Source organism: Bombus pyrosoma, linkage group LG2, assembly GCF_014825855.1.
Source record: "Bombus pyrosoma isolate SC7728 linkage group LG2, ASM1482585v1, whole genome shotgun sequence".
In the NCBI taxonomy this organism is placed as follows: Eukaryota; Metazoa; Arthropoda; class Insecta; order Hymenoptera; family Apidae; genus Bombus; species Bombus pyrosoma.
This window is the reverse complement of record NC_057771.1, coordinates 4,106,081-4,132,820: the sequence shown is the minus strand read 5'-3', so window position 1 is coordinate 4,132,820 and position 26,740 is coordinate 4,106,081. Positions and strand designations below refer to the sequence as shown.

At 31.2% G+C, this 26,740-nt stretch overlaps 3 protein-coding genes across 6 annotated transcripts; 1 reads left to right on the top strand and 2 right to left on the bottom strand.

The window, feature by feature from the left end:
- The first annotated feature begins 1,378 nt into the window (after positions 1-1,378).
- On the top strand, positions 1,379-18,325 carry LOC122577804. Of its 4 annotated transcripts, none has more exons than XM_043749387.1 (3): positions 1,379-1,831; positions 14,898-15,249; positions 15,590-18,325. In XM_043749387.1, exons 2-3 carry the CDS (start codon positions 14,913-14,915, stop codon positions 15,907-15,909), a joined length of 657 nt encoding a protein of 218 aa, XP_043605322.1. In that variant the 5' UTR covers positions 1,379-1,831; positions 14,898-14,912; the 3' UTR covers positions 15,910-18,325. The 4 variants fall into 4 exon arrangements, with proteins under 4 accessions (XP_043605322.1, XP_043605326.1, XP_043605323.1 ...); XM_043749391.1 differs by having other exon boundaries at positions 1,380-1,831; positions 14,898-15,225; XM_043749388.1 differs by lacking the exon at positions 1,379-1,831 and adding an exon at positions 2,998-3,156.
- Positions 18,326-19,094: 769 nt separating this feature from the next.
- LOC122577799 (golgin-84) lies at positions 19,095-24,375 on the bottom strand. The gene is made up of 8 exons (XM_043749382.1): positions 24,066-24,375; positions 23,467-23,716; positions 22,845-23,287; positions 22,331-22,772; positions 22,050-22,254; positions 21,737-21,976; positions 21,406-21,627; positions 19,095-21,246 (listed from the first exon to the last, which is right to left on the bottom strand). The coding sequence occupies exons 2-8, from the start codon at positions 23,616-23,618 to the stop codon at positions 21,187-21,189; spliced, it is 1,764 nt and encodes a 587-aa protein (XP_043605317.1). The 5' UTR covers positions 23,619-23,716; positions 24,066-24,375; the 3' UTR covers positions 19,095-21,186.
- Positions 24,376-24,504: 129 nt separating this feature from the next.
- LOC122577803 (ATP synthase subunit b, mitochondrial) lies at positions 24,505-26,102 on the bottom strand. Its single transcript, XM_043749386.1, has 4 exons — positions 26,001-26,102; positions 25,474-25,638; positions 25,023-25,375; positions 24,505-24,843 (listed from the first exon to the last, which is right to left on the bottom strand). Exons 1-4 carry the CDS (start codon positions 26,026-26,028, stop codon positions 24,667-24,669), a joined length of 723 nt encoding a protein of 240 aa, XP_043605321.1. The 5' UTR covers positions 26,029-26,102; the 3' UTR covers positions 24,505-24,666.
- Between the last annotated feature and the right edge of the window lie 638 nt (positions 26,103-26,740).

Genomic DNA, 26,740 nt, shown 5'->3' with positions numbered 1-26,740 from the left:
ATTCTTGCCCATAATATTATTGTATCTACTCAGTATTAAGTTATAGCTTCAATATTAGTTCTTCCTCCTCCCCTCTATGTTTGAGAGTTTTTATTTCTATATTATTTTAAATATTTCCAAGATATTAGACAAATATATAGATGAATATCTTTGAGAAATTTGATTGTATTTTCTACATAACTTTTGGATGTTGGTGCCCTGTCTGGAGAAACATAATTTTATGAAATATTGAACGCGCATAACACAGACACACACTACGTGCACGCTTGCAGACATTGAATTCATAAACTAAATATACATATATACTCTTTACACGAGGTACAGGTCCGACTATGCACTTCTTTGTGATGTACCTTGAGTTATTCCAATACCGGCGGCTCACTTTTCATTTCAGGTGTGATAAAATGGTAAAAAAATCGTACATCAAATTCTCTGAGGCCATTGTAAAAGGGAGACTTTGCTTTATGGAGGAATCTTAAATGAACTCCGAAGAAAATTTTTTAAATTCCATGCAATCGTTTGTATATGTAAAATTTTCGAAATAAATAATAGTCTGAGAAAATGATGACAGCGTCACGGAAGAGTAAACTTGAAGCTTTAGTTGTTTAAAATGAATCAGGCCATGTCATGTGACTTTTTTTTTACAAAGTTACATCGATTTGAATATCGATAATTTTTCGTCGAGAATTTAATGATCCCTTAATTTTGTACGCCAGTATAGTAAGTGTATTTACCATCAGAATATAATAACTTATAACAAATATTATACAAGAATAAATATATACAGTGCACATAATATTATAAATATTATACGTATGTAAAACGAACTAGTTATGTATTTCAAGTTGCTAATGAGTTCATAAATTTCAAGTTATTCTTTGTTTTAAAGACATCTTGAAATGCAGAATAGATAAAATTGTGGAACTTGTAATTGAACGTTCACCTTTTTTCAAGATGAATATTTCCGAAGGCAAGTTTATTATTTTTTAATATGAAAGTTAATTTCAATATCAAGATTATAATTTTTCATTTCTGGGAAAATCTGCTGCATAAATCTGCTTCATAAATCTGCGGGTTAAAAAAACATGTCCGAATTTTATTCAGGGGTCAATGCCCCTTTCAGTCTGGGAAAGCGCTATAAAGCCAAGGGCTTGTGTTTTGACACCTCACAGGCGCGTAAAACGGCAAAATTCTATGAAGCACGCGCGTCCTGCTTTGCTTTCCCGCGGAACCTTTCGGAAGATCCCATTCGAAGTGGGGATGCACGTGCCATGGCTTTTGTTATCGAGATTGTCGTAATGTCGAAGCTCAAGGCGCGTGCATGAGGATCGTGCATCTGCGCACGCGCGACCGTGTTGCTTGCAATCATGAGGGGGGATAACATGGCGGTACTCGATCGCCGTTAGTTGATGTACGGACACCGGTAGATTTGGATCGTTTTTTCAAATTATTTAGAATGAAAAGTGGTTGTGACTGAAAAATCCACAAACAGCTCGTGCCATTGTCGTTTGCCCGCTATGAAACGATTTAATACTCGTTGTTTCGATTGGAAAATACGAATGATTCGTGTGTGTCGATCATAAAGACTTATTGCACGCGCTAAGTGACGTTTATGAGAGTTTGCTCTGACACCGGTCAGAAACGCGGTTTGAGAGTCTGTTGCCAAGTAAGTTTAATCGTCACGTTACGAAAGTGATTTTATAACTGAACCGTTTAAACGGCTTCAATTCTGAGGTGATTGACAAGAGAAACAAAACGGTGAATCTCGTCGACCATTTGAATTTGTTTTGAAATCATTGGAACCGCATCGTAAAAATATCCTGTAAAATCGGTGAGTTATCACATGATATAAAATATTTATGTAGTTCTATATCTACACGTATAATTGTATCTATATATAATTGTACCTCTCACTTGGTAACTAAGCGTTGCACGTTTCGATAACCGAAACATTTCGGTTATCGCTATTTATTCTTTAATTTATTTGACCTATTATATGTGATTAAAATTAAAAAACTTTAAAATTTCCGAAGCAAAATTTTACATATAATCCACATTTTAAACTTTAATACAATATAATTAGTATGTGCTATATGCAGTTGTCAATAAAGAATCGTCAAATTGTCGATTGATCAGTACGATCAAGTTTACTATATTTTCTATCATATTTTATTATTCACTCGAATTATAACTTGTTAAACAAATGGATATACTATAATATCCTTTAAATGCAATATATCTTTCTATAAGATATTAAGGAAAATAATGCAGCAGGTAATATGTTGACGTAAGTTTTGGTATGCGGTAGCATTTATAATGTGAAATAAATAATATATTCATTGTATCGACAGAACTAGTACAGTTCTATAGCCGAATAAGATTTTATATAGCAACTATAGTACGTTGATGTCGCCACGTGCGATCTACTTAAGCCAGTTTCCTGTTGTAAATAATAATTCTTGACACAGCGATTATTTGTTCATAAATTTAGAACTTTTAAGTGATAACTCTTTGCAAACGCATCATATTTAGTTTATTGTGTAAAATCTGTAAATATTTGGTGCCTTTAATGTACAAGAATAAGTTCCAGTGGCGGTGTTGAAACTTATTAATCTACTTAAGATGGCTATTCCATATATCTTAATGTTAATTATTAATGTAGCTATTGAATATAACTTCTTTTTCCAAATACTCCGACTTAACAGATATCGTCCAAATAATTGATATTAATTATATTTTCAAAAATTCTTGTAATATCAACGTTTTCAGTTTCGAATTTTAATTCCGCTTTTGCTGTACAAATCACGGAAAAGAGTATTGAAAAATCGCTGTTAATCCAGGAATGTTTCAAGAATGGGCAAACACGCATTATCGAACAGTCGTATGTTTCTATCAGATCAGCCACTCGGTCACTCTTTAATTGCGCAATTGATCAGCGAAGCATACGATTCTGCTCTAAACTTAAACCCGCGTCGTGTTGTCTCGATCTCCTGTCGGATCCGAGGTGTCCTGAAAAGCGAAGCAGCCCACGCTGCATCTTACTTGAGTACTTATTTTAGTCTCGAACTTGTAAAACGTACGCCAATATACGTGATCACACGTGGACGACATTTACACATGGAGTATAACGAGGGCTAGAAAAGTACTTACGGGAAGGTCAGCGAGAATTTCAATTTCCGCGTTCAATTCTTTTTTTATAGCAACGTCGTGCATCATATACGACGCACATTTGCTCGATTTTTGACACGTGTTTAACAGGTCTCTGATATATATTAAGAAGGCGGATTGACAGAAGTTTTAAGACTTACCTAGGGCAAATTCAACGAATTTTTAATGTTTCAGCTTGAGAATATTTGAAAAATTAAAATTAAAGTTAAAATTTTGCGAGTTTATTGGTTGAGAATGTAACATTCAAATAAATCTAGTTCAATTGAAGACATTTGTGTAAATTGATTGTGTTTATGTAAACTTATTTTTATTAAGTATTTGTTATATATTTAATACGTTATTTAGTGCATTTGAATTTTTATACGAAATTATTCATTATTTTTTAACATTCCTACAATGAAAATCCTTGTATAAATCGAATATGTACTTATTTATTTGAATATTAAATGAACGTTCACTATATAGCGTAATTACTTGAAAATTCTTAACACGTGCTATTAGGCTGGCGGCGTTCTTAATAACCAAGAGGAGTCTGCTAATGCATCGGAACGGGTTATGCAGTATTACTTGCGCCAGAACACGTGTAACTCGTATGACAATCGGTTGAAGCTTGCAGATTTTAAGTCACGTCGTTGATCGTGTTACGTGTTGTTTCGTCATAGGTCAATTTATCGATTCAGAACGTGCGTTACGCCTATATTGCTCCTATATTTTGAAGGATTCTGAGACTTGTTCTCGCAGGATAATATGCTAGCTGATAATATTAATAAATTAATAAATGACAAATTGTACGTTACGGACTTTTGTAGCATAAATTGTTTCTACAATTTCATTAATAATTTATAACTTGCGACCAATAATATCAGTTTAATCGTGTAAGAAGTACTTGAATGTTTACGAATGTAGGCTAATTGACCAATTCGTCTAAGACTAATGAAATAAAGCTGAAAAAAAGGAATTTTGCATACATGCACAATTATATGTCAATTATTAGATCATCAGTGTTATATAATAACGATATGTTCCTATAGACTATAGACTATAGACTGTTATTTTATAATCCTTATATAAGATGAAGATATTTATATTCTGCTGTATCGTTTTTTTAACGATAATAGCGAAATTCCTTTGTTTCTCTTTCATTTTTTTTTTTATCTACTTTTCCTTCTTTTATTACGATGTTAAAATTGTAACGCGTCTATCGAGCATTGATATTAATACCCATTATCGTTGTGTTAAATCATCGGCTGGCATTGAGTCACTTGCTTTGGAGACACGTGTACGTTATACTGTTAATTTCCTGGTGTAGTATCACGAAGTAAATCGTCACGTCAGAGACAGTTTAAACAAGGCAATTGTAATTGAAGCTAATCCTCGATTTTGTTAGGTATATGTATTGAGAAATTCAAGGTTTTTCGACAGTTGTGCGATTTAATTTTATAAAATGCACGAGTCACTAATTTAACGAAAATGCATTTACACATTTTCTGATTTAAAATTGGCTTGCATCCACACTTACAAGTTTTATAGCATTTTGCTTTTGCTCTTGATATTATTGTTCAATTTCAAATAATATTTATGATCCGATTTTGTTATTTTGAAAATATCGTTTTCTTAACATTTTGGTTTGTATTATTTTTATTCTTAAATGTAGTACAAAGTACATATTCAGTGGTATGTACAAATGGTATACGGTATATGATACAAATATAAAAAATATAACAAATCATATTTAATAGAAAGAATCGGTAAACTCATCTTTCTATGTGAACTGCGGTTATATACATATACAGAATCCGGCCGAATAACATATAAAAGCGAGCTCCACGTGATTCCTTGTGGAGAAATAAGAAAAGAATATGGAATAGAATTTTTTATTCTTGGCTTAGTTTTCGAGAGAAACGAATTTGAAAGTTTAGCTAGTATACATGGCTAATTCCGGACTGGACGGAATTAAATAATCGACAGGAGGTCACTTACGTGTGAGAACAAGTAAGTCGAAAATGTAGAATAATATTTCTTCACAAGACTTTTTGTTTCCTAGAAAAATAAACTTGAAAATTTATCATACGAATCTACTAGGCTTATTCTTAAATAAATATGTTTAAACTCTATTTGCTTGAAAATGAACTTTTAACCAGAAAAATTGTATTCTGAATTTTCGACCTATTTTCACACGTAGAATAACCTCTTGCCGATTATTCAGTCCCGACATTAGCCATGCTCAAGTATACTTGATAAATTTCCAAACTCGATTTTCTCGGAAACTAAGCCGAGAATGAGCAAATTTTATCCTATATCGTTTTCCTATATCTCCATAAAGAATCACGTTGCGTCCGCTTTTATATGTTAATGTTAATCGGCCGGATCCTGTATATAAACTGTTTGTACCCTGACCGATTCAGTAAGTAACCTATTCATAATATCAATGAATTACATTCATTGAGACGTTAAATAGTATTAACTTCAATTTAGAAGAATTGAGAAGTGAATAAGATAAGAATTTCTCCTCGTTTTTCTGATTTTTGTAGAGCTGATGACGATACACGAACTATCATACTGTAGTGTACTTACTCCAGCCGTGCACACCCACGTGACGCGACGTGTGATCGCAATTGTAGGCAACGTGAGGCAACATAACCGCTCAGTGGATATCTCACGCAAAGCAGAAGCAGTTCTTTCGCTTTAATTTCGTTAAGTGGTTTAAACACGTAACAATCGTGCTTTCGTATTTTATATTACGTGTACCGTCTTGTTAGCGGAAATTCGGTCACGTTTAATTTGCGTATTCGTTTTTCCTCTTCTTTTGATTCTTTCTATGTTATGATTCGAACAATAAATATTTAAAATTCTTTAAAATTCTCTTATATCGCAAGATACGCTTGTGCTTAACGCTTTGCGATCCAAGTCGCGTTTCTTCGAGTCTATATATTATCCTAATTATTTTATTCTTCTTCAAGTACGATCTAACGTTTCATCAGAATTGCATTTACCATTGTTACGTGTTTCATGAGAAAGATATATCCATAGTATCCTAATACATCAAACACAGATACTGCTTGCAATGCAGATGCATTGATGATATATGTTATCTTATTATAGTAGGAACGGAGCGATACTGATATGGTATAATCTCCTAATGCACTAATCTTGACAATATTTTAATACAAAGTGCATTTTTGTCACATGACATTATGATTGAATGATTAATATTGTAATGATATCGTCAATTCTTTTACAGTATGTATCTCTATCTGTATACGATTATCTAATTCTTTGACGATGCTAATGGTGGTACCAACGAAATGTTCGAAATTACCTGTAAGACGCTATAGCTTGTACTTGAAAGAACTAAACTGTAAAAACTATACAGAAGGCACAGTTAGTTTAGATCGCTGGTAAAATGTTCCGGTATAATTCTTATGAATAGTACGCATCGCACATACAAACATATACAATACAGAAAGTATGAGGATATTATTTTTTATCGTAACCATGTTAAATGAACGTAAGTGTATCTGATAATCAACTTGCATGAAGAGGAATGTTTGAAAAGAAAAACATAAATATCTATTTATCTTTATAAATATTTTACATACATGCAGCAAATCAAGATACATCTCAAGTATTATAAAATTCAACACAAATATTCTAAGAAAAGCATCTCGTAAGTGAATCATAAGGTTCTTTCAAAGAATTTCATTTTGTGGATTATGAGTAAAGTACTCAAGTGGTACTTCTTAGAAATACGTTTCAAGTAACGGTTAAGAACTCAAACAAAGTAACAATGCAGTCTTTTTAAACGAATCACGATCTTCGTTTCCTTTCTTTATGTTTAAAGTGGCACATTATATGGAAAATCCTCGTTACTTCGTGCAAGCTTCTCATTCGAAAATTCTATCTTCACCAGGCCCCACTTACGATTTTCAATAAGTTTCTTTTAAAATGTTATCTAAGAATAAACGAAAACAAAAGATTGTGATCCGCGCCGTGAAACGCTATCCTACATGTTCACGCACTTGTTTCACCCACGTTATAGAACAACGAAATTCTATTCTGTACTCGAACGCGCACATGGATAAGAATGTAATTTCTTTCATTGTTGTTAGCACGAATCCACGTGTAACCGGCGTAACAGCGGACTAGCATTCTCAAAAATCGTATTATCATCGCTATATCTGTATTATCTGCCATGACTTTTATTCGCACGTGTTCTTTAAAGTAATACATATTTTTCTATGAAAAATGTTACAGATAAGTAAGTGTTTCTTTTGCTTGCACTGGTCTAATGAAAAGAACGAGGAATTTTCTTGTTTAAATAAAATGACATATATATATATATACATATATATCCTTTTTCTCTTCATAATTTTAACAAGGTATATGTAGATCTATTCGATCGCAGATATTAATGATAAATTGTCGATATTACGTGGTGGATTAATCCGCGTCTTTTCCATATCTTAAAGTTGCTCTTAATGAAGATTAAAAGATTTGATAAAGCTTCTGTTTATTCGAGTAATTACTTTATCATATAAAGAGAAGTTAATAACTCTTATAGACAGAGATAACATTTACTTAAAAAGATAGATTATTTGAGATTGGTTTTTGAAAAAAAAATAAAATAAATCAAAAAATTATTTAAGAAAGAAACAAATATTTGACTATAGAAAATGTTGGACGTTTTAAAAATTAATTAATAAATAAGGTAAACTATTTATCTTGAATTTTCTAATTTCACACAGCTTCATAGGAACTTTAAACACTTGCTGCGATCAAAGTGTGCATTATGCATCAGTGCTTTTTTCCACGCTCGTATTCCCCCTCCTCCCATTGGGAACCAAAAGTAAGGATCAAAAGGGATGGACGAGGCTGCGTGCAAAAATAGTTACAACGATAGAACAGTAGTAAGTGGGTGGCCAAAGGAAAGGGGAAACGAGAGGAGCAAGATCGTTGATTGCAGACTGCAATGTTCTGCTTTAACGTAGTGATGGGAATGAGCTAATTGAAATATACTACAATATCAAAAAGATATCCAATGAATTAAAAATGCTAAATTATACAAATCTAGAACTATTCCCGCTACCTTTTCATTTTTATGAAACTATAACGAAAGGAAAATTAAGAACTAAACACAGCGTTACAATTTACTTTGCAATTCTTTGAATCTTTAGCTTTGTGATTAATTTTGTAAACTGTTAGATATTTAATTTCAGCTATATTACTTTTATGATAAACAGAAAGACTTTGAAATATTTGGTTCCAATTTTCCTGCTATTGTCTTTCTTTTATTAGATGAATGTTAGTTTTTTTATTGCGATTCAGTCTATCATTAGAAAGTACATTTCGTGACTATCAAGATTAACAGTAAGCACTAGCTTGTTCGTAGTCAAAGACAGTCGACGGTAGCCGTCGCTACTCGAGGAAAACGTTGCCAGACGGCAGAGTCGGTACCTCCTGGGGGGAAACAAGGGGACATCGTACGCATCCCCCACCGGTACATCACCAAAAAGCACTGCGTGAGGACGCACAAGCGAGGTCGTTGAACCCAACAGCGGTAGCCACGTGTATCCACGGGAATATCCCGTCCTTCTACCGCGAAGGGTGCGTGTAGTGTGAGTGCGAGAGACACGATCGTCAGCCAGCACGGGTTACAGGGTGGGGATGGTATATACCCATTGGCGAGACACCAAGATGTTCCATGGTGGGGGAAAAGCTGCACGTGGCTGTACTTGAGTGTGGAAGTAGAAGTCACAGAATGCAGCGACCTGCAATTCGCTAATCTTTCACATTTAATGGATCGATATTTTGCTAACGGTGCAGTTTAAAAACTGCAAATCTTATGATATTATTTTCTCTGACAAATAATCGAAAAAAATATATCACAAGAAATAATTAACAGAGTAATTGAAAAAACAAATCATTCCATAGATAGATAAATAATATTAATAAAATTTTTGTAATTTTTTCTCTTGATTTTGTTTTATCTTGCATAACTGATAATCATATCCATTTGGATGACTGCATACATACTTACTTATATGATAGCCACGTTAAGCGCGTTTAATGATAATGTCTGAATTATGAATACATGGATCCGATTATTTGCGTCATATTTACTAAACTCCCTTTTATCTCGGTCCAATGTGTGTACCGTGATTGCAGAATGTTTTATCTGAACCGAATTTTCGCTTCCTGTACAGGAAAATAAATCGAAATTAAAATTACGCCGCTTGAAATCTTGTAATGACGCTGGAAATTGCAATCTTTTTCTTTTAATAAATGATGAAGTTTTTTTTCTTTTATTGATTCTCACTCGCAATTTGCTGAATGACTCTTTTTTTAGGGATGATGTCAAAGGCGGTTACGTTGATGATTTCAAGAAACGGAGCGCGTGTAGGTTTTTAGTCCAAAATTTATCTCGTTCTTCTTTTTATAACTTACGTTTTGTTAGGTTATCAATATTCTTGAAAGATTTATAGATACAGTTATTTTTGAATCTCATAACTTGACCTTCAAAACTAAGATCATGACAAATGCCAAATATTATAATACGCTTCTTTACGAATTGTAGTCGTAGTCGTAATATTACTGTAAATGTCGACGAAAGATGAATTTGACATTCTGGTCGTTTCAAATTAGGCTCTCAATTAAAATTCTGTATGCAGATTGTCAGTCTCGGTAACACGGTCATTTATAGAGTGATAAATTTCGAATGTATCTCATGCAAGATCTCGTACAGCTCGTGAAACGGTAATAAACAATCGATAATGCTGTCACACGGGCAATCTAGTCATTCTTATGAGTTTCTGATACCGACAGCTTGTGCATGCCTGAATGGAATACTTAATAAGATCATTTTTCCTCGAGCGTTCGACACGTGGCACGTAAAACGAACTGCATGCGTGTCGCGAAATCTCGCATGAGATGTTTTTTTAAATGTCGACTGAATGAATTAATCGGAAAAACGTTAATAGAATTTTATTTTACGCAATAACCTCTTTAATTTAATATTATTTATACTTTATCTGTTTTTTTTTTTTTTTTAGAATTATTTTATCGCCAAGCTATTCTGCTTTATCAAAATAGTGAGTTAATGAATGTGCCTATCCTGCGCAATCGTTAATATAATACTTCCGGTTGTTAACATTCCTAACCCAACCTTTTTTCTTCTATTCTCTTAATTCTTTCAATATTTGAATCGTGTTTACTTTTTATTCCATTTGAAAATACAAGTTACTGACCACAGCTTAATTATACACTGTTATATACATACATTTCTTTATCTTTGTTTTGAAATAGACATAATACAATGTTCTAAAGGAAGATGAACGATTCGTGTAATCTTCAAAGGTTGTGTACTTATTGTTCATAAATATTTGTTGAATATTGCATCGAAGAACTATTACGCTATAACTAATAACTATCACATTCCAAATAATATTTTATTCAGTGTCATATAATAATTAGTTTCATCATAAAATAGCAAATTCCGTTCCAGAAATAAAAATACAGTTATGATTTATTTCTCGCTACATGTGAGAATGGGCATACGTGCTGTTATGCGAACAATATTTTTACTCCTCAACGTTCAATGCTGACACGTGCCGACGCGGTTTTCTTCCTTTCCCCTTTGCTTCTTTTTGGTCTTTTTTTAAAATAATAGGGTGAAAAAAATCGAAATAGTTTTTCACGAAGGTTGCATTGCACGTGTAACCCTTGGAAAGGCCGTGAATGGCCGCAACGATAAATATAACTATGCCTCTGAACTGTAAATTCAGCACGTGTATCGGTGAAATTTTTATATAGGTAGGCGCAATACCTATGGAACCTTTCGTCGCCCCTTTTAAGATCCAGTTTCAGTCAACTGGAAAGAAAAATTCACGAAACGTGATTGATTCGTAGCTTTCGGACAGATTTCCCTTACATTTTATGCTTTAACTGCAAATTTTTAGTACGTGATTATACCGTTGAAGTTTCATTGAAGAATGTGAGGTAATCATTTAACGCCAAAATTTTGCTTGCTTATGAGAAAAAGCTGCCAGTTGATTATAACTTCTTATTTTAATTTAAAAAGCAAGAATCAGTAAAATAATACATTTATAGTACTAATTTCATGCATACTCATGTATGAACGTTTAAAAATTGTCATGCAACTCTTTAATCAACGCAGTTCCTTCGGTACCTTCATTTTTAATTCGTGTTCTTCCTTTTTACATTATTATGCATTTACATTCATTCGTTTATCCTGTTATCGCCACTACGAGAGTGAATCGAAACGCGTTTCCCAACGTGATAAATTGGATCTTCCTTTAAAAGAGGATTTCTAGACGCGCACGTGCAACGCTAGTATAAATTTTTAACGATGTCCTAGAAATTCAGCGCATCACGTTGATTCACGATAAATTCTTGGAAAATTGCCGTAGAGTTCGAATATGACACGTGGCCGTAGTGTGCAGCCGTAAATATAGCGGATATCGACGAAACGAGATACACGTGTGCCTTTCTTCGTCGAAGGCCTTGCACTTCTCCCTAGCTTCGCACTCGTGATTCTCACGTAGTTGCATCATATTATCAAACAATTTTATTTTCCCTATCTGACTTTTATCTCGGAAACTTTACAGGAACGTGCTGATTATTTCGAGTATCAAAAATGTGTTACCATCACCTGGCTATAGTTTCACCATTGTCACATTTTCATGGATAAATCGAATAATTTTTCGATTTCGATAATGTTATATTTGAAAAACGAACGTCGGAAATAGAATACAAACTTTAAAATATAGAAGTAATAAAGAATGTAAAATATAAAATATTAAAATAACAGTTACAGTTACAGTTATTCCCAAAAACCAATTTCGTGCTTCGCGAATAATCGATTGAATAAATAAGTAACATAACATTTAAAAAATATAGACGTACATATAGAAACATAGAAAGTAAGAACTTAACTTCCAAGTTACGTGGTTACTATGCAGGATTAAATGAAAGATTGCTATCTTTTTGGCGACAAAAATAATCGTGCGGAGCGCGCAAATTACGGAATCGACGAAGGCAATGAATCTGCGGAAATCGGGGACGCAAAGCGAAAGGCGGTAGATGAACCAAAAATTTAGCACGCGTACCCTTATTGAAGGTCATCCAGTTTCCTCGCTGTTTTACTCTCTCCTGCTCTCCTTCTCTTCTTCTCTCCTTCTCTTTTTGCCCACGATGCAACCCCTCTGTAATAATCCGATTGTAGAGCTCCCAGTTGACCTTCGTTCGTACGGGAAGTTGCCATTGACGAATGTCTGTATTGTAATGCCACCACTTTGCTTTTGTCCGGGTGTTGGGTGTTGGATGCGAATCCACGAACGTTCAGATACGATACCTACGATATGTCACAGCTGTTCCCCTCGTGAAATATCGTGAGCATATTCGTCATGAGTCCAAATTACCGTTACGTTTCTTTTATCCAGAGCCACGTGCATCGACGACTTAGGCTTATCCATTTAATGGTAAAGATCACACGGCTAAACTCGAGCTCATCGAATTCGATGGACTTCCGCGGAGGATACAGAAATGTCAGACGATCGCCGGGAGGATTTTTTACACTTTCACGGCTAAATATTTAGACCTAAAGGATAACTTACGTCCGTTAAGTCTACAAATGAGAATATGATATAATAATTGATCATTTACGTAATTTAGTAGGTTAATAAGTTACACAATCAACTGCGATGATTAGAGTATTTAAAGTTTTACAGATTTATATGAAGTTGTTTGAAAGAGCGTAATTATACATACATTATCTAAACTTTATTTTGAAGTGACTTTCGAACTAAGTAGATAAGTTTATCTGGTGAAAGTAAAAATGAGCATATTTTGAGTATTTTATCCTCCTTATATCTATGAGTATATGTATAATAAAATTCAGTAGAAGACGTACATACGCGTCCATATATATGCTATATACGTTATACGTATATACATGCACATGTACATGTTTATTCATTCATTCATGTATGGTATATCACGAGAGTTGTAGCCGCAATTGGATTATGCATGTTTCTTGAAGCGATTATCAGTATTGTTTCATAGTCGTACGTGATGCGACGAAATCTGAGGTCAAAGTAGTCGGGGTAACCGGTCGAGGGGAGACGAGAAGTCATGCCGAGGCTCTATAGCTTTAGTTCGGTGCAGGCACGTGCACCGACGTTCACAGTAATCGGGTCATCGCCTGCATCGATCGCGTCGTCAACCGGTACGAGCGAACACGTGCAATTCGTAGCCAAATTATACTACACACGTTAGTTTCCTCAGTAAAACCGGTGATTCTGCATTCTTCCTTGTTCTTATCTTCAAACTATACTAAGTTCTGTCGTTTTTTAAAATATATTTCAAGTTATTCGTGATAATGATAATATATCTGTTAAAGAATTAAGTAGAATTTTCTCAACGGCTTTTTCGCATACGTTTAAACAGTAAATGACAAAGCAAAATACCTTGCAAGAATTACTGCTACCATGTAATTACAAATTCATTCGATTAATTAAGCCAATACTAATAACGTTAATACGTGTAATTCGATGATTCACATGTTTGTATCTTTATCGCGTTTAGTTGTCTTTATTTTAAATCGTTTCACGTACTTTCACACGTGCGAACATTGTAAAGTACTTGCTTTACATCGAGCATTACGCAGGTGCACGCGTGCCTTCTGAGGTCAAGGTGCAACACACCGACCTGGCTGGTATTATTAAACGTCTGTAACAAGTGAAAGTCTTCTTGGTCCTTCGTTTATAAATAATTCTCTGATCACAAAGTGAGACGATGTTTCCACGCCAATGACAGACCTGGTATTAAATTATTCCTCATTAATCTTGTAACGAAGCGAGGATGTGATTTTTAAGTTTAGCGATCAAGGCTGTTACTTTTTATTTAAGCATATTTTATCACACTTTTCGTCTCTTATAGGGCTGCAACTTAAAAATTGTATATGTTGTCGCTCAGTTTTATGTTATCAAAACTGTCTTTACTAATAATAATTTTTTAAAATTTATACTGACGATAAACTACTGAGGACATTTCGTACAAAGCAACTCAAGCATACTTATTGCAGATGAATCATAATTCAAACATTAGTACTATTGTATTGTAATTTTTTAAAAAATCTATCATACGAGTCACATGGATCAATCATCGATGAAAGAAAGTACTTTCGCGCAACAAAGCGCATCATCGATGCGTATGTGGGTCATCGATCGTTCTCCGTTCGTTAAATTACGTAGATGACTAGTAGTAGGTATCATCACATATCGCTGACAGAGCAATTATCACAATCAATAGACTGTAACGTATTTAACGTACGTAGTAAGAAACGTAACAGAAATTACATAACAAAACGTAGTTTTGCGAAAACGTGAATGTTTTCATGAATGGCTTAATTGCGACGTACATTCATAAAAATCGTTCCATCGGCTTAGAAGACAAACAAAGTTAAATGAAAATTTTCAGACAAGATTTGTGTATTTTTGTAACACATACATATACGTATGTACATATGTATATTGTACATATTCACGAGTATAGCAATAGAAATTGCAATTATAATACAATCGTGTTATAAAGAATGTCATCAAAGATGACAAATCATTGGAACCCGAGAATATACTTTTATAATTTTATTCTCTCTCTCTCTTGAAATATGTAATCTATTTCTAGTCTTGTTTTATTTCTTCTGATTTCAGATCTTTCATCACAAAATGGCTCCGACTGTTTACTTGTCGGAACTACCAGTAGTAAGAACATCGACAATTCCATGCTCGCGACGAAGACAAAGGGTTCGTAACGGGGCTGTAGCAAAGCAGCAGAGGCTAGAATTCAGACGATTGGAAACGAACGAGTCTTCTCGTGACGATACATCTTTAACGCCACCGGAAAGTCCTCTATGGGATCCAGAGAGTCCCAGTGTCTCTTGTGCCCCGATCATTGTCACTTCTTCCTCTCCGAACGTTTCGGCTAGAGTTCCAGCGGACATAAAGGAACATTGGAAGGTGTTCCTAGCGAGACGGAAAGGTGTGCCTTTTAGTGTAATTGACGGTAAATGGACAATATAGAAAAAGAGTAGTTTTTGCAGTGAAAGTTTTATTAAAAAGTGAAGTGATCTTTTATTTGCATCATTCTTTCGGCGAGTAATAATCGCTTGAATAATAATTTTAAATATTTCTAATATTTCCCAAAGGGAAATCCAAGTAACGATTTATCTATATCGAATATGAATTTACTCACCCGATAGAAATTGTAGAAAGGAGAATTTTTATTTAATTTTGGGATCATTGAGAAAGAAATTTGTGAATTGCGGAAATTATTATATATCGTTAAGTGTAGAAAATTTGTTCAAAATACAAGCTACTCTAAAATATATTATCATAAATCGCAGGTCTTTTAGATATCGTTGTACGTACGATGGCTTTGATTCGACGAAACAACATCCTTCAAGAAAGAGTAAATGCTTTGCGTGCAGAGACTCGAGATTTCATTCATTCGGTGTTGAATAATCCCGAAAACAAATGCATACAACAGAGATTGGACGCGATAGACTGCAAGGAAGCGGATGTGTCCTCGTCGACAGAGGAAACCATAGCAAGACCGTCCCTTCCGCCTACGCCGGACTCGATGAATTCTTCGTCGAATGATATCACATCGACCTGTGATGGCAGCGAAAATACTTCTGAACGATTCTCCAACGACGAATCATAATATTCGAGAATCATGCGCAAACGAAAGATATAAGTTCGAAGCGATATCAAACGGAATGAGATGTTGATCGATTACTTGATTTGAGTAGCCTGAGTCGCTTTGTCGGTACACATAATATAACAATCGAACGATTTAATACGATCGCTTCTTGATCGAACAAGATGAGAAATGAAAGTTTTACTGATGATGATACGAATGAAATTGAATCGATGAATTTCTTAAAGTTTGTTTTTTTTAATCGGTTTGCATAATAAGATGATCGATATCTAATTTATATTGAATTTATGTTATCTTTGTATTTTACACATGTTAAGCATTTAAAAATTGATCCACACGAGGATTATAATTTTCATTCATTTTATCTTATACATCTCAATTATCAAAAATTCTATCGACCAATAAAGGCTATCTATATCGTAGATCAGAATTCAAAAAGTAAAACTTCAAAATACAAATGATTCGTTAATGAAGGAGATTGTATAGATATAATATATATTATAACGAACTCAAAAAAGATTGTTCTGTTGAAACAAAGATCGAGTTCTCCAAGATTATTTTTTCTTTTTTTTTTCTTTTTTTTTCTCCTTCAAAAAATTACATTTCTAATTCGAAAACTCTCATTTCTCGTTTTACGAAGTAGTCATAGAAAAATCTACATTATCAATGAAAGATATGCAGTTCCTTATTATCGACCGTTCTTTTACCTCTTATTATCTGTACCATTTAGTTGCACCTTAAGAAAACGACGATTTAATTATTCGACACAAGGTAAAATACAAAAAATGCAATATTTTCAATATTAAGGAAAAGAAAAGATCTCAGACACACTTTTGATACAAAAATTAGTCAAAGAAATTTACATGTCGACGAAGTAACTCAGAGAAATTGTGAAATGATATAATGTTACAAGATCGATGTAACATATAACGTAGAATTATTACAATTATTTGATATACATGATTAGATACTTATTAACATTTTCAATGCTACATTCAAAAAAGGGCGTTGCGGTATATGAATAAAATTGCAGGACTGCTTTACGTTTTAATTTTAATATTCAAGTTTTATGCGTGAAGCTTTTCTAGACAAACTTGCGTTAGAACTAGAATAAATTAGAATTAAAGAAATGAAAAAAGCAAATGAAAATACCCTGCAAATTTGGTGGCTGTGAAATTTGTATTCGCGTCTGTAATTCTACCTTTTTCTCTCGTTTTTCTGTGAAACAATTTCGCGATTAATTAAATTAGAAATCGTCTCGTCTTTTTCAAACAAAATCGTGGCATTGTCTCAAGAAGATCGTGCGACCGTTAACAGAAGTGTCAACATTCAATCGAGGAATATATTTTTAAGAAATCTACAATCGTATCGTATAGAATTAAGTGATAAAATCTTTTTAATCTAGGCAGTGCAGATTTTCTACACTCGTTTCATATTAAACTAAATTTGTTTCATTGGTCGACCTATGTTCCACTTACATACTTACATACTTAATTGATACTGCGCCAAAAAGGTATTTGCGGATTAAGTGTATCGTAAAATAAACGCCCACTTTTTACTCATTTCAACTACTATCATACGAACAATGTCGTTGTTCGAAATGTAAAAGCTTATTGCGATAAATATTAATTTAAAAAAAATAATCAAAAAATATTCACAGTATTTCTAAGAAGAGAAACATTTCTTCTTTTAAACTTCGTTTATGTTGATAATATAACAAGCGCAAGTTAGAAACATATAGTATACATTGATCTGCTTGATGTTAAATACCTGTAATCTTTTCCCCATGCAAAAAAGATTAGCAGTGTTAGCACGCATAGTATCCATTAACGTACCTTTTTAAGAGAGGTTTGTCTAATAGTTTTCAAGTAACGTACCTCTTCGTTTATTGATTACATATGGGTGATATATATATATATATATACATATGTTATATGTACATATATTTTGACATATTTCATAAGAGTCGAACTTGAAAGCAATGTTAATTGTACTGATTCGTTAAAATCAAGATGTGATCGTCTACTAATCATAGTATTTTGAAAATGTGGTTCATGTGAAATCTCATACCAAGTCCTTCCGACTTGGGTTTCTTGTTTTAGCGTCCATATTATCATGAGCATTTTTCTGGCATCATATTTTTCAAAAGAGGGGAGAGATTTACTTATAATTCTTCCACGGAAATCTACTAATTAGTCATAATAATTTCAATTCAGGCTCTTCTCATCTTCACCTTCGATAACTTTAAATTCTCACACTGTCAGACTGCATATATCACGGAGAATCCGATTTAATTGTTCTTCCAACGATATATAAACAGAAACGAACAAAAAAGTCGTAATTTTCCCAAAGTACGAAAAAGTACATTTACGCGAAAGATGTTTACTAATTTAAATAAAAGTAAACCTTTAACATAGAATCATGACGGAAAGCTATGCTAATAACAAACTTGTACATTTATTTTGAGATTAGTACATTTTTTAAAAGAAATATTTTCTAGCTTAATCGAAATGATCGAATCAGAAATTATTCGAAGACCGAATTAGAGTTACAACTCACGTTTTCGCTCGGTACATTGCACCGTAACCATTAACACGTATCTCGCAAAACTTTATACCTATATAGATTGTCTCCTTGTATGGGATTGATAAAAATCTAACCCTAAAAAATGATAAAATGATGCAACATATCGCATCGATGAAACGAAAGTCCCTATAAAATGTGTATCAGTATTGAAAATAATACGCAAAACGAAAAGAAGAAAACAAGTTTTAACACCGATGATTCAATGACAGATCCAATCGATAAAAAAGTCACATAATTATCAACTTTTTTGCATTTCAATATTAGATTGCATTTCGATTAGAACATTCGTGAAAAGAAAAAAGATCTTATCCGAATAGTCTAGCAGTTTTCATTTAAACCGAATATCGACCACCGTTTAAACGTATCTATTAAATCACAAGAATCGTGCCTAAAAAGTATAGGAATCATGTATGCTGTTCTACAGTTGCTAAAGCAATACACCTAGTTGTAATTTATTCTGCTTAAGCTTTATTCTAATTGTTACGTACGAATTAGATCGTGTCGCATTTTTTGCGAAAACGTTCAATATAATTGTATATCTTTATAAAGGTAAATTATAATACGATAGAGAATAGTGTAGATTGCAAATTATGTGCTCAACAATAGTAATTTGATGATTTTCAACAGAGGCGTAGCATTAGACAGTACTAGGTCAATCAGTAAGAAACTGCTCATTGTCTTAACTTTAAATTTCGTAAATGCGACCAATCACTCAAATGAAAAAGCAATTCCTTGAATATGAAACGTAAAATATATACATATGTATACGGTATAGCCTGTTTAACTGGAAACGCTCAAATATTTGAAAAATATGAGTGATACGAAAAAATGTTTCAGACAATTGTATGGTATCGAGGGTGTCATATTGTGCTTTTATCTATTCAACCTTGAAACATCCTGTAAATATTAAAATTTTTAGATGGATACCTTTATTTTTTATTACTTTTGCATTATTCTTATTATCTTTTATTATCCTTGTAGTTGACATCCAGACTAACTTTTTTCAAAACACTACAAACTCATATTTTTTGCACCGCCCACTATTGAGATATGAATTCTAAAATTCGCCGTGCTACCGGTATTGGCGCTAACCGATGTGTACACCACAGTATAAGACGCATAAAGATATTTTTCATTATGCTAAGAAACACAAGACTATAGTTTTCTAATATTTCAAAAATAGCCAGATAGTTGCGAATAGTCATTTTTCTCTAATTCTTTGTATTGCTCAGCCGAATCTGAAAGTTTAAATTTCGATAGTGAATGGTGCGAAAGACACAAGTTTCTACTATTTTAAAAACGTCTGAATATCAGCTACAAGAATATGTAATAAAAAATTAAGGCATCAATCTAAAAATTTTAATGTCAACCTTACAGAACTTTTCAAGATCCTCGTATATCTCCCTCAATACCATACAACTTCGATCTGAAACATTTTTTCGTATCATTCCAGATATTTGAACGGTTCCAGTTAAACAGAACATATTGCATGTCTACAGAAAAGTAGAAGCGCGAATGAATATACAGAATTTTGTTTGTTCGCATATCTCTGTTTTTACGTGGCATATCAAGTTCTTTTCGTTTAGGATATCATAATCATAGTAATACATAGCAATAAGAATCAACCAAATCAAATTAACAATTATAGGGAAATGTAAAAATAATCAATAATAATAATTAGTTAGGATATACCTAGTTAGATATTTCCGCTTTTTGTAATGATATATGTAAAACATATTAAAAAAATTTTAATTTAAAATTATTAATAAATTATTAGACATACATTGAAATGATCTTAACTTCTTAAAAGCGCATCTGCTAAATTACTGTTTTAAACGTTCTTCACAAAAAGATTTGAATCCTCTATGTGATCACGTTCGATTCCATATCGTTAACAGATACTAGTTTGCATAAAATAAACATTTAACTATTATAATTAATTAAATAGTGTTAAATTTATATCAATGATACCATATACAATTACAATTATCATATAAAAAGTGATGAAATCATAAATTCATTATTAACCTTCACACATAAAAATCATTTTTATCGTTCGATCATTACTGCTCATTATAATATCCTTAGCTACTATTTCCAGCAATAAATAAAAAATTTTATTCTTATATCTAAAATTATCCATTTCAACTTAAAGAATAATAAGTGCTTTTTTTTAAAGCATTTCATGTAGAAAAGATATAATACAAGCAATTATTTATTTATTTATTTATTTATTTATTTATTTAGGTTAGGTTGAATTAAATACATTATGTTCATTATATTTGTAGTATTGTTTGTTTTTCTGTATAATGAAAAAATAAATGATAATTTGAATAAATAAAGATATTTCATTGCTTATTAATTGTAAATATAGGATTTCTGTTCCATTCTAACAACAATTACGTACAAGGGGATATACTACACTGATCAACATGGTATACATACATATATTATAAAACAAAACAAACATATATTATATTACAAAACAATCATTCAAATACATTTATAAAAATTAACATGTGTATCTCTTTAGAAATACTCTCTTTAGAAATTTTCGTACATTATATAACATATCATTTAATAGTTTATAAAAAGTTACTGATATAATTAGTAATTAATATTAGTATATGTATGCACCATCCCAATGTAATATTTACAAAAATGTTCTATTACATGTATTGTAAATATCATACATTAATGCGCTTCTGGTGATTGCGATAGAAGAACTATAAGAACCAAAAACTGCAGTAATGCCTGTAAAAAATTAGAAAACATATAAAACAAACTTTTGTTAGCAGTTACAATAAATATATTTATCAATAAGTATGAACTATTTAATGTTTAATTTGATATTAATTTCGATTACCTTTTATTGAAACTATAATACTTTTAAGTTAAAGTGTTCCCACTTACCATATAAATTAGTACTAAAATCCTTGCAAGAGGATACCGTCTTAAAAATACTCCTGTACGAATACTAATAGCATCTAACAATGAATAAGCTCGTTTTACTCTTCTAGTAACTCCAGTATCAAATGGAGTTTCTATCAAAAATGTGGGTACTTGAGCTTTAGCGTCATCTGTATCGTTTATGCTATTATACGAAACGTTACGTCGACTATTCCTAAATTCATGCTGTAAAGAAAATATCTCATTATATTTAGTTTTAAATTGTTAATATCGTTATATTTAACTAATTTATATATTTGACTCGAATGAAAGCACTTTCTATTAATTAACTTACTTCTATTTTTTCTAATTGTAATCTTAAAGCATTTCTTTCAGTCGTTAAAATTTCTAATGCTTGTTGTTTTGAAACCAATGTTTGGGTCAAAGATGTCAATCTTGATTCTACTTTGCTGCTTGGTGTTGAAGCTGCGGATAATTGCACCCTAAGCCGAGCGATTTCAGAATCACTTTTTTGTAGTTGTGTAGTATAATTATTACATTGACGAATTAATTCATCCTTCAATGATCTTATTTCCTACAATAATGATTAGTATTAATCGATTTTACTAAATATAACATATATAAAAGATAAAAATATATTAATTTACATCTGAATGTAATCTTGCATCTTCTTCTGCATCTAATCTTCTACGCCTTTCTGTAGCAAGAATTTCTTGAGCTTGTATATTTGCTTCAGCAGATTTTTGTCGCATTTTTTCCAATTTTACATCAGCATTCATTAATTCTTCACGTACTATCCTTAATTGCTCAGAACTTTGTTGATTTTCTTCTCTGAGTATATCACGTTCTTGCCTGCCATATAATATAATGTATATTGAAAAGACCTTGTTAAATACTTATTCATCTTACATTTTAAATTTATATTTACCTCAGTTGGTTTAGTTCCATAATTGTTATATCATCCATCTCTGTAGACTCATTGCATCTTAATTCTGCTATTAATTTTTCTTTTTCTTGCAATGTCTTTAGAGCTCTAGCTTTATGTTGTTCTAAATCAGATCTAGTGGAGTTTAATTCTAATCTACTTCTTTCTAAAGCTGATTGTAATTCTATTACTTGCTTAGATAATTGTACTTTTTCTGTATATAAAGACTGCAATTTTTCATTCAGAACTATGATTTCTTTTTGATGATCTGTTTCTTGTTTCCCAAGTAGTTCATTCCTTTCTTCTAAGTTTCTTTCTACTTCTTTCAAATACTTTCTTATATACTTATTGTGAGATGAATTCATCAATTTATCTATTTCTGTATTTTCTTGTTTCACATCATACTCGTATCCTTGTTTTATATTATCAGACTTTTCAGTATGATCTGAAATAAATTTGAAAATCTTTTAAATTTTAAAATTGATGCAAATTAAATAAATTCAAACTGTGTATTTACCATTATTCAAAACAATATCAGAAGTTTGATTTTCCATTATTTCATTATTTAGGGTATTTATTATTACATCTTTACAAAAATTAGCATTGTCAACATTCACATCATCATGATTAAGATTATCTGGCATTTCTACAGATGTATGGACAAAACTAGGACTAGAGCGGCCACTATGAATTGATAAGTCCGATACAGAATCTGTAGTATCTGTTGGATGTTCAACCATGAGCGATGAAGGTGTTGATGGTGACATTGAAATTTCTGCTACATTATTTTTTGGACTTGAATCTAATGTATTTAAGAAAGTTAGAAGCTCTTCGTCTTTAGACATAACAGAATTTGTTGTCAATGATGAAAGATTTGGTACTGAACGAACATAAGGAAATTCTTTTAATGATTCTGTATGTGTAGAAGGTTTCAAAATTGTATCATCTTGTGTGTTAACACTGAAATATATCAAAGGAATTGTTATACTTTAGTTAACAATTATTGATGCACATAAAGATTAATATAAATAATGATAAAAAATAACAGAAATTAATTTATTTTTAATTAAGTAAAATTTTAATAAACTTCAATTATGCATACATATTTTTCTAAACTTTTAGTAATTAATACTTTTTACCATGACTCAGAAGAAATCCATGTAACATGTGTCAACTGAGATTGGGGTAACTCATATTTGTCTTTATTTAAAACAGCGGCGGTGTTTTTATCTATTTTATTTAATAAATTTTCTGCCTTATCAGCAAGACCTGACAACCATGCCATTTTCATATAAAAATGAAAATATACGCTTATATATATACTTATTATAACTTTGATGACGTTTAACACTTGGCAGAATTCATGTCCTCGAACCGTAGAAACTTAACCTAAAAAAACAAAATATCCATACATACATACATATATATCTATATCCATCATTCAATCAGTTCGCTTTATTATAATTTTTTAACATTTATCAAGCGATTCTTTTATTTTGATACTGTAATTCTTTAAATTTCTTAATTCAATTAACGAAAAGTATCCTAATGATTTAACAAATATCAATTATTATTTTATTAAACATAAAAATGATTTATGTTGTTATAAATAAAAAAATAAAACTAGAAAGTGATTATTTTTAGAACTTTCCGATAAATCTGTTAGATATACTACAGTTGTATGTTTAATATTTCAATATATGTCATGCATTTGAACTAGGTATATATGTGTACTTACATGACTTTTTATAAATGTTTAATCATAATTCAGTTCATTGATAATAACCAACTACTTGGAAGATAAAAAATATTTAATTGGAATAATTATACGTGTATTTAATCATTACGGTTAAAGAATTATAGGTAACAGAGTAAGAAGAAACAGCAACTACTGAAATTTCTAAAAAATACCAGTCTTCAAAAATTATGAATATTATAAATAATATAAATCGAGTTGCTAATAAAAGTAATGACCCAAATTAGTGGTTCATGTGACTTAAAGTCACATTATATAAACCAGGATTAATAAAAAAAAAATAAAAAATTATTATGAATATATATCCCGCGTAAAATTATAAATAAAACATATCAAATCTACAAAATTAATCCAAATCAAATCCAAATAAAATTTACATATGAATTTTATATTACGAATGAAAAAAGTCACTTATGCATAATTTAGTATTATTTCTCAATGACATTTATTCAATTTAAAAGATTATGTTTATTTTGTTTATATAATTATTTCAACAGCTTTTGGATATTTCCGTAACTTTTTTACAATGAACTAATCCACATTACTAATAGTACTTTTATTTTTTCTGATTCAAAATAAAATTTTAAGCCTTTGCAGAAAGACTTTCAAGATCCTTGATACACTGCAGAAGATTAGCTTTCTCCTGTTCTGGTGTAATAGCTTTTAATACACTATTTGTAATCCATTGTACCATATGTTTCTGAGCAATTCTACGATCTATATTATCTATTTGGGCATGATAATCCAGAACTTTTTTAACCTGTAAAGAAAATATACACAAGAAAATATACTATGTAACAAGTGTTATCAATTTTAGTAATATCAATTTTTTATGATATAATTAGCTTCTTTGTCTTAATGTTAATATTAAAAAAAATACAGTAAATAATAAAAATTTACTAAAATTTATATAAAAATACATAAAAATAAGTATGTTACCTCTGTGTAAACTGTTGCCAGATTTTCCCTATAACTAGCTTCTAACTGCATTATAATATTTTGCTTTTTTACATCATAGATCATCAATTGTCCTTCTGTACGCCACTTTTCCTTTTCTAAATTATCAATTGCAGCTTTGAATCCTTCAATAGCTTCATTTTTAGAAGCATTAAGATTTTCTTCAACTTCATCAATCTTTTTATCTAGGAATGTTGCAAGTTTGGGCCCAACTTTATATGAAGCATATAGAATAATAGAAAGCAAACAAATTCCACCATAATATTCGTGTTCTAGGATATACCATTCCTTGGATAATAAATATGTTGAAAAAGTCGTTAAAAATACATATGGACCTAAATACAAATTAAAAGTTATATTTTATAATTTTATAATTAAAAATTACATCTTAAATTAAAGAAGTGGATGAATATGTTACAAATTATCAATTTACCTGTTGCACCAGTTTTAGGGTAGAAAAAGTGAAACCATTCATCTGGGATGAATCCAAACCTAACTGGAGGCGGTTCGATGGGGCGCTTTGGACGTGGTACATTAGATGAGGTAACTGCAGTTGTTTGGATCCCACAAGAAGCTACAGCTTTCAGTTGTGAAGAAACTATAAAATAAATTATGGAGATAAAAGAATACAAAAGTGCAGAAATATATTCTACCTACTACTTAAAATTAAATATTAAGTAAAAAACTGATTGCAATTCATACTGTCAAATATGAATGTATTTTAAAATTTATGCAACATGTTGCTTGAAACATTATTATAACAATAAAATTAGTACAATGATATTTTAGAAGTAAAATATCATACAAGTGATATTACATTATTACATAATGGCAATAAAATAATCGATATAAATTTGACAATAAAGGAAATATTATACGGAAATGATATAAAATTAATAGTACATGAAATCTTTTGCAAAACAACAATTGTAATTTGTTATATTTAAAATTTTATCTTACTATTACGGAAATTTAATCTTGACAACATTCTGTCCCCCTAATTGTCACGAAAGAATCCAGGACAGCTTATACGAATCCACGAAGTTAGCTGCACAGTAGTTTCTAAAGCATTTAATAGATAGTAGAGCAATCTATCATCTAATACAGTAACAAATTAATCGTACATTGTGCATAGTAAAATTTCCATCAAATATTATAATACTGTGCACATTTTATTGCATAGATATGGATTAAAATTATTTAGAATATTATAAATTCATTATTAATAAGTCCCTATATCATGTTTTTAATTGAAAACAGTACTTTAGAATGCTTATAATTCACAAATTTTGTAAACTCCTTAATAAAAATTACTGTGATTTTTCTTAAAATTATGCAAATTTCTTAAAAAAAAGTAAATTCTTTTCCTGTATCCAATATGCAATTTCAATGTACAAATTTATATGATATGAATAGACACTTTCGAAAAATACATATTTAACATTTATGTTTTAAAGCAACATTTTTAATTTTGTTTGCTCTATAATACTATTTTTAAATTACCTTTAGTTTCTCGTATTACATGTATTAAATTATTTATATATGAAAAAGGACTAATTTGTAATTTGCTATAAATATTGAGTTTTATATGTAACTGTGTTTAATTATTAAATTATACATAACAATAATATTATATATTAGTGAACTATTACTTTTAACTTCAGAAATTTTTCTATAATAAATAATAAATGTAAATACAA

Excerpts from the sequence above, each read along its gene's own strand:
- LOC122577804 (XM_043749387.1), top strand. The coding sequence starts at position 14,913 with ATGGCTCCGACTGTTTACTTGTCGGAACTACCAGTAGTAAGAACATCG. Across the intron at positions 15,250-15,589 it reads GCCTTTTAGTGTAATTGACG|GTCTTTTAGATATCGTTGTA; the intron begins GTAAATGGACAA and ends CATAAATCGCAG.
- LOC122577799 (XM_043749382.1), bottom strand. The coding sequence starts at position 23,618 with ATGAAAATGGCATGGTTGTCAGGTCTTGCTGATAAGGCAGAAAATTTA. Across the intron at positions 22,773-22,844 it reads TGATATTGTTTTGAATAATG|ATCATACTGAAAAGTCTGAT; the intron begins GTAAATACACAG and ends AATTTATTTCAG. Across the intron at positions 22,255-22,330 it reads ATGGAACTAAACCAACTGAG|GCAAGAACGTGATATACTCA; the intron begins GTAAATATAAAT and ends ATTATATGGCAG.
- LOC122577803 (XM_043749386.1), bottom strand. The coding sequence starts at position 26,028 with ATGTTGTCAAGATTAAATTTCCGTAATA. Across the intron at positions 25,639-26,000 it reads AAGATTAAATTTCCGTAATA|TTTCTTCACAACTGAAAGCT; the intron begins GTAAGATAAAAT and ends TTTATTTTATAG. Across the intron at positions 25,376-25,473 it reads CCCTAAAACTGGTGCAACAG|GTCCATATGTATTTTTAACG; the intron begins GTAAATTGATAA and ends ATTTGTATTTAG.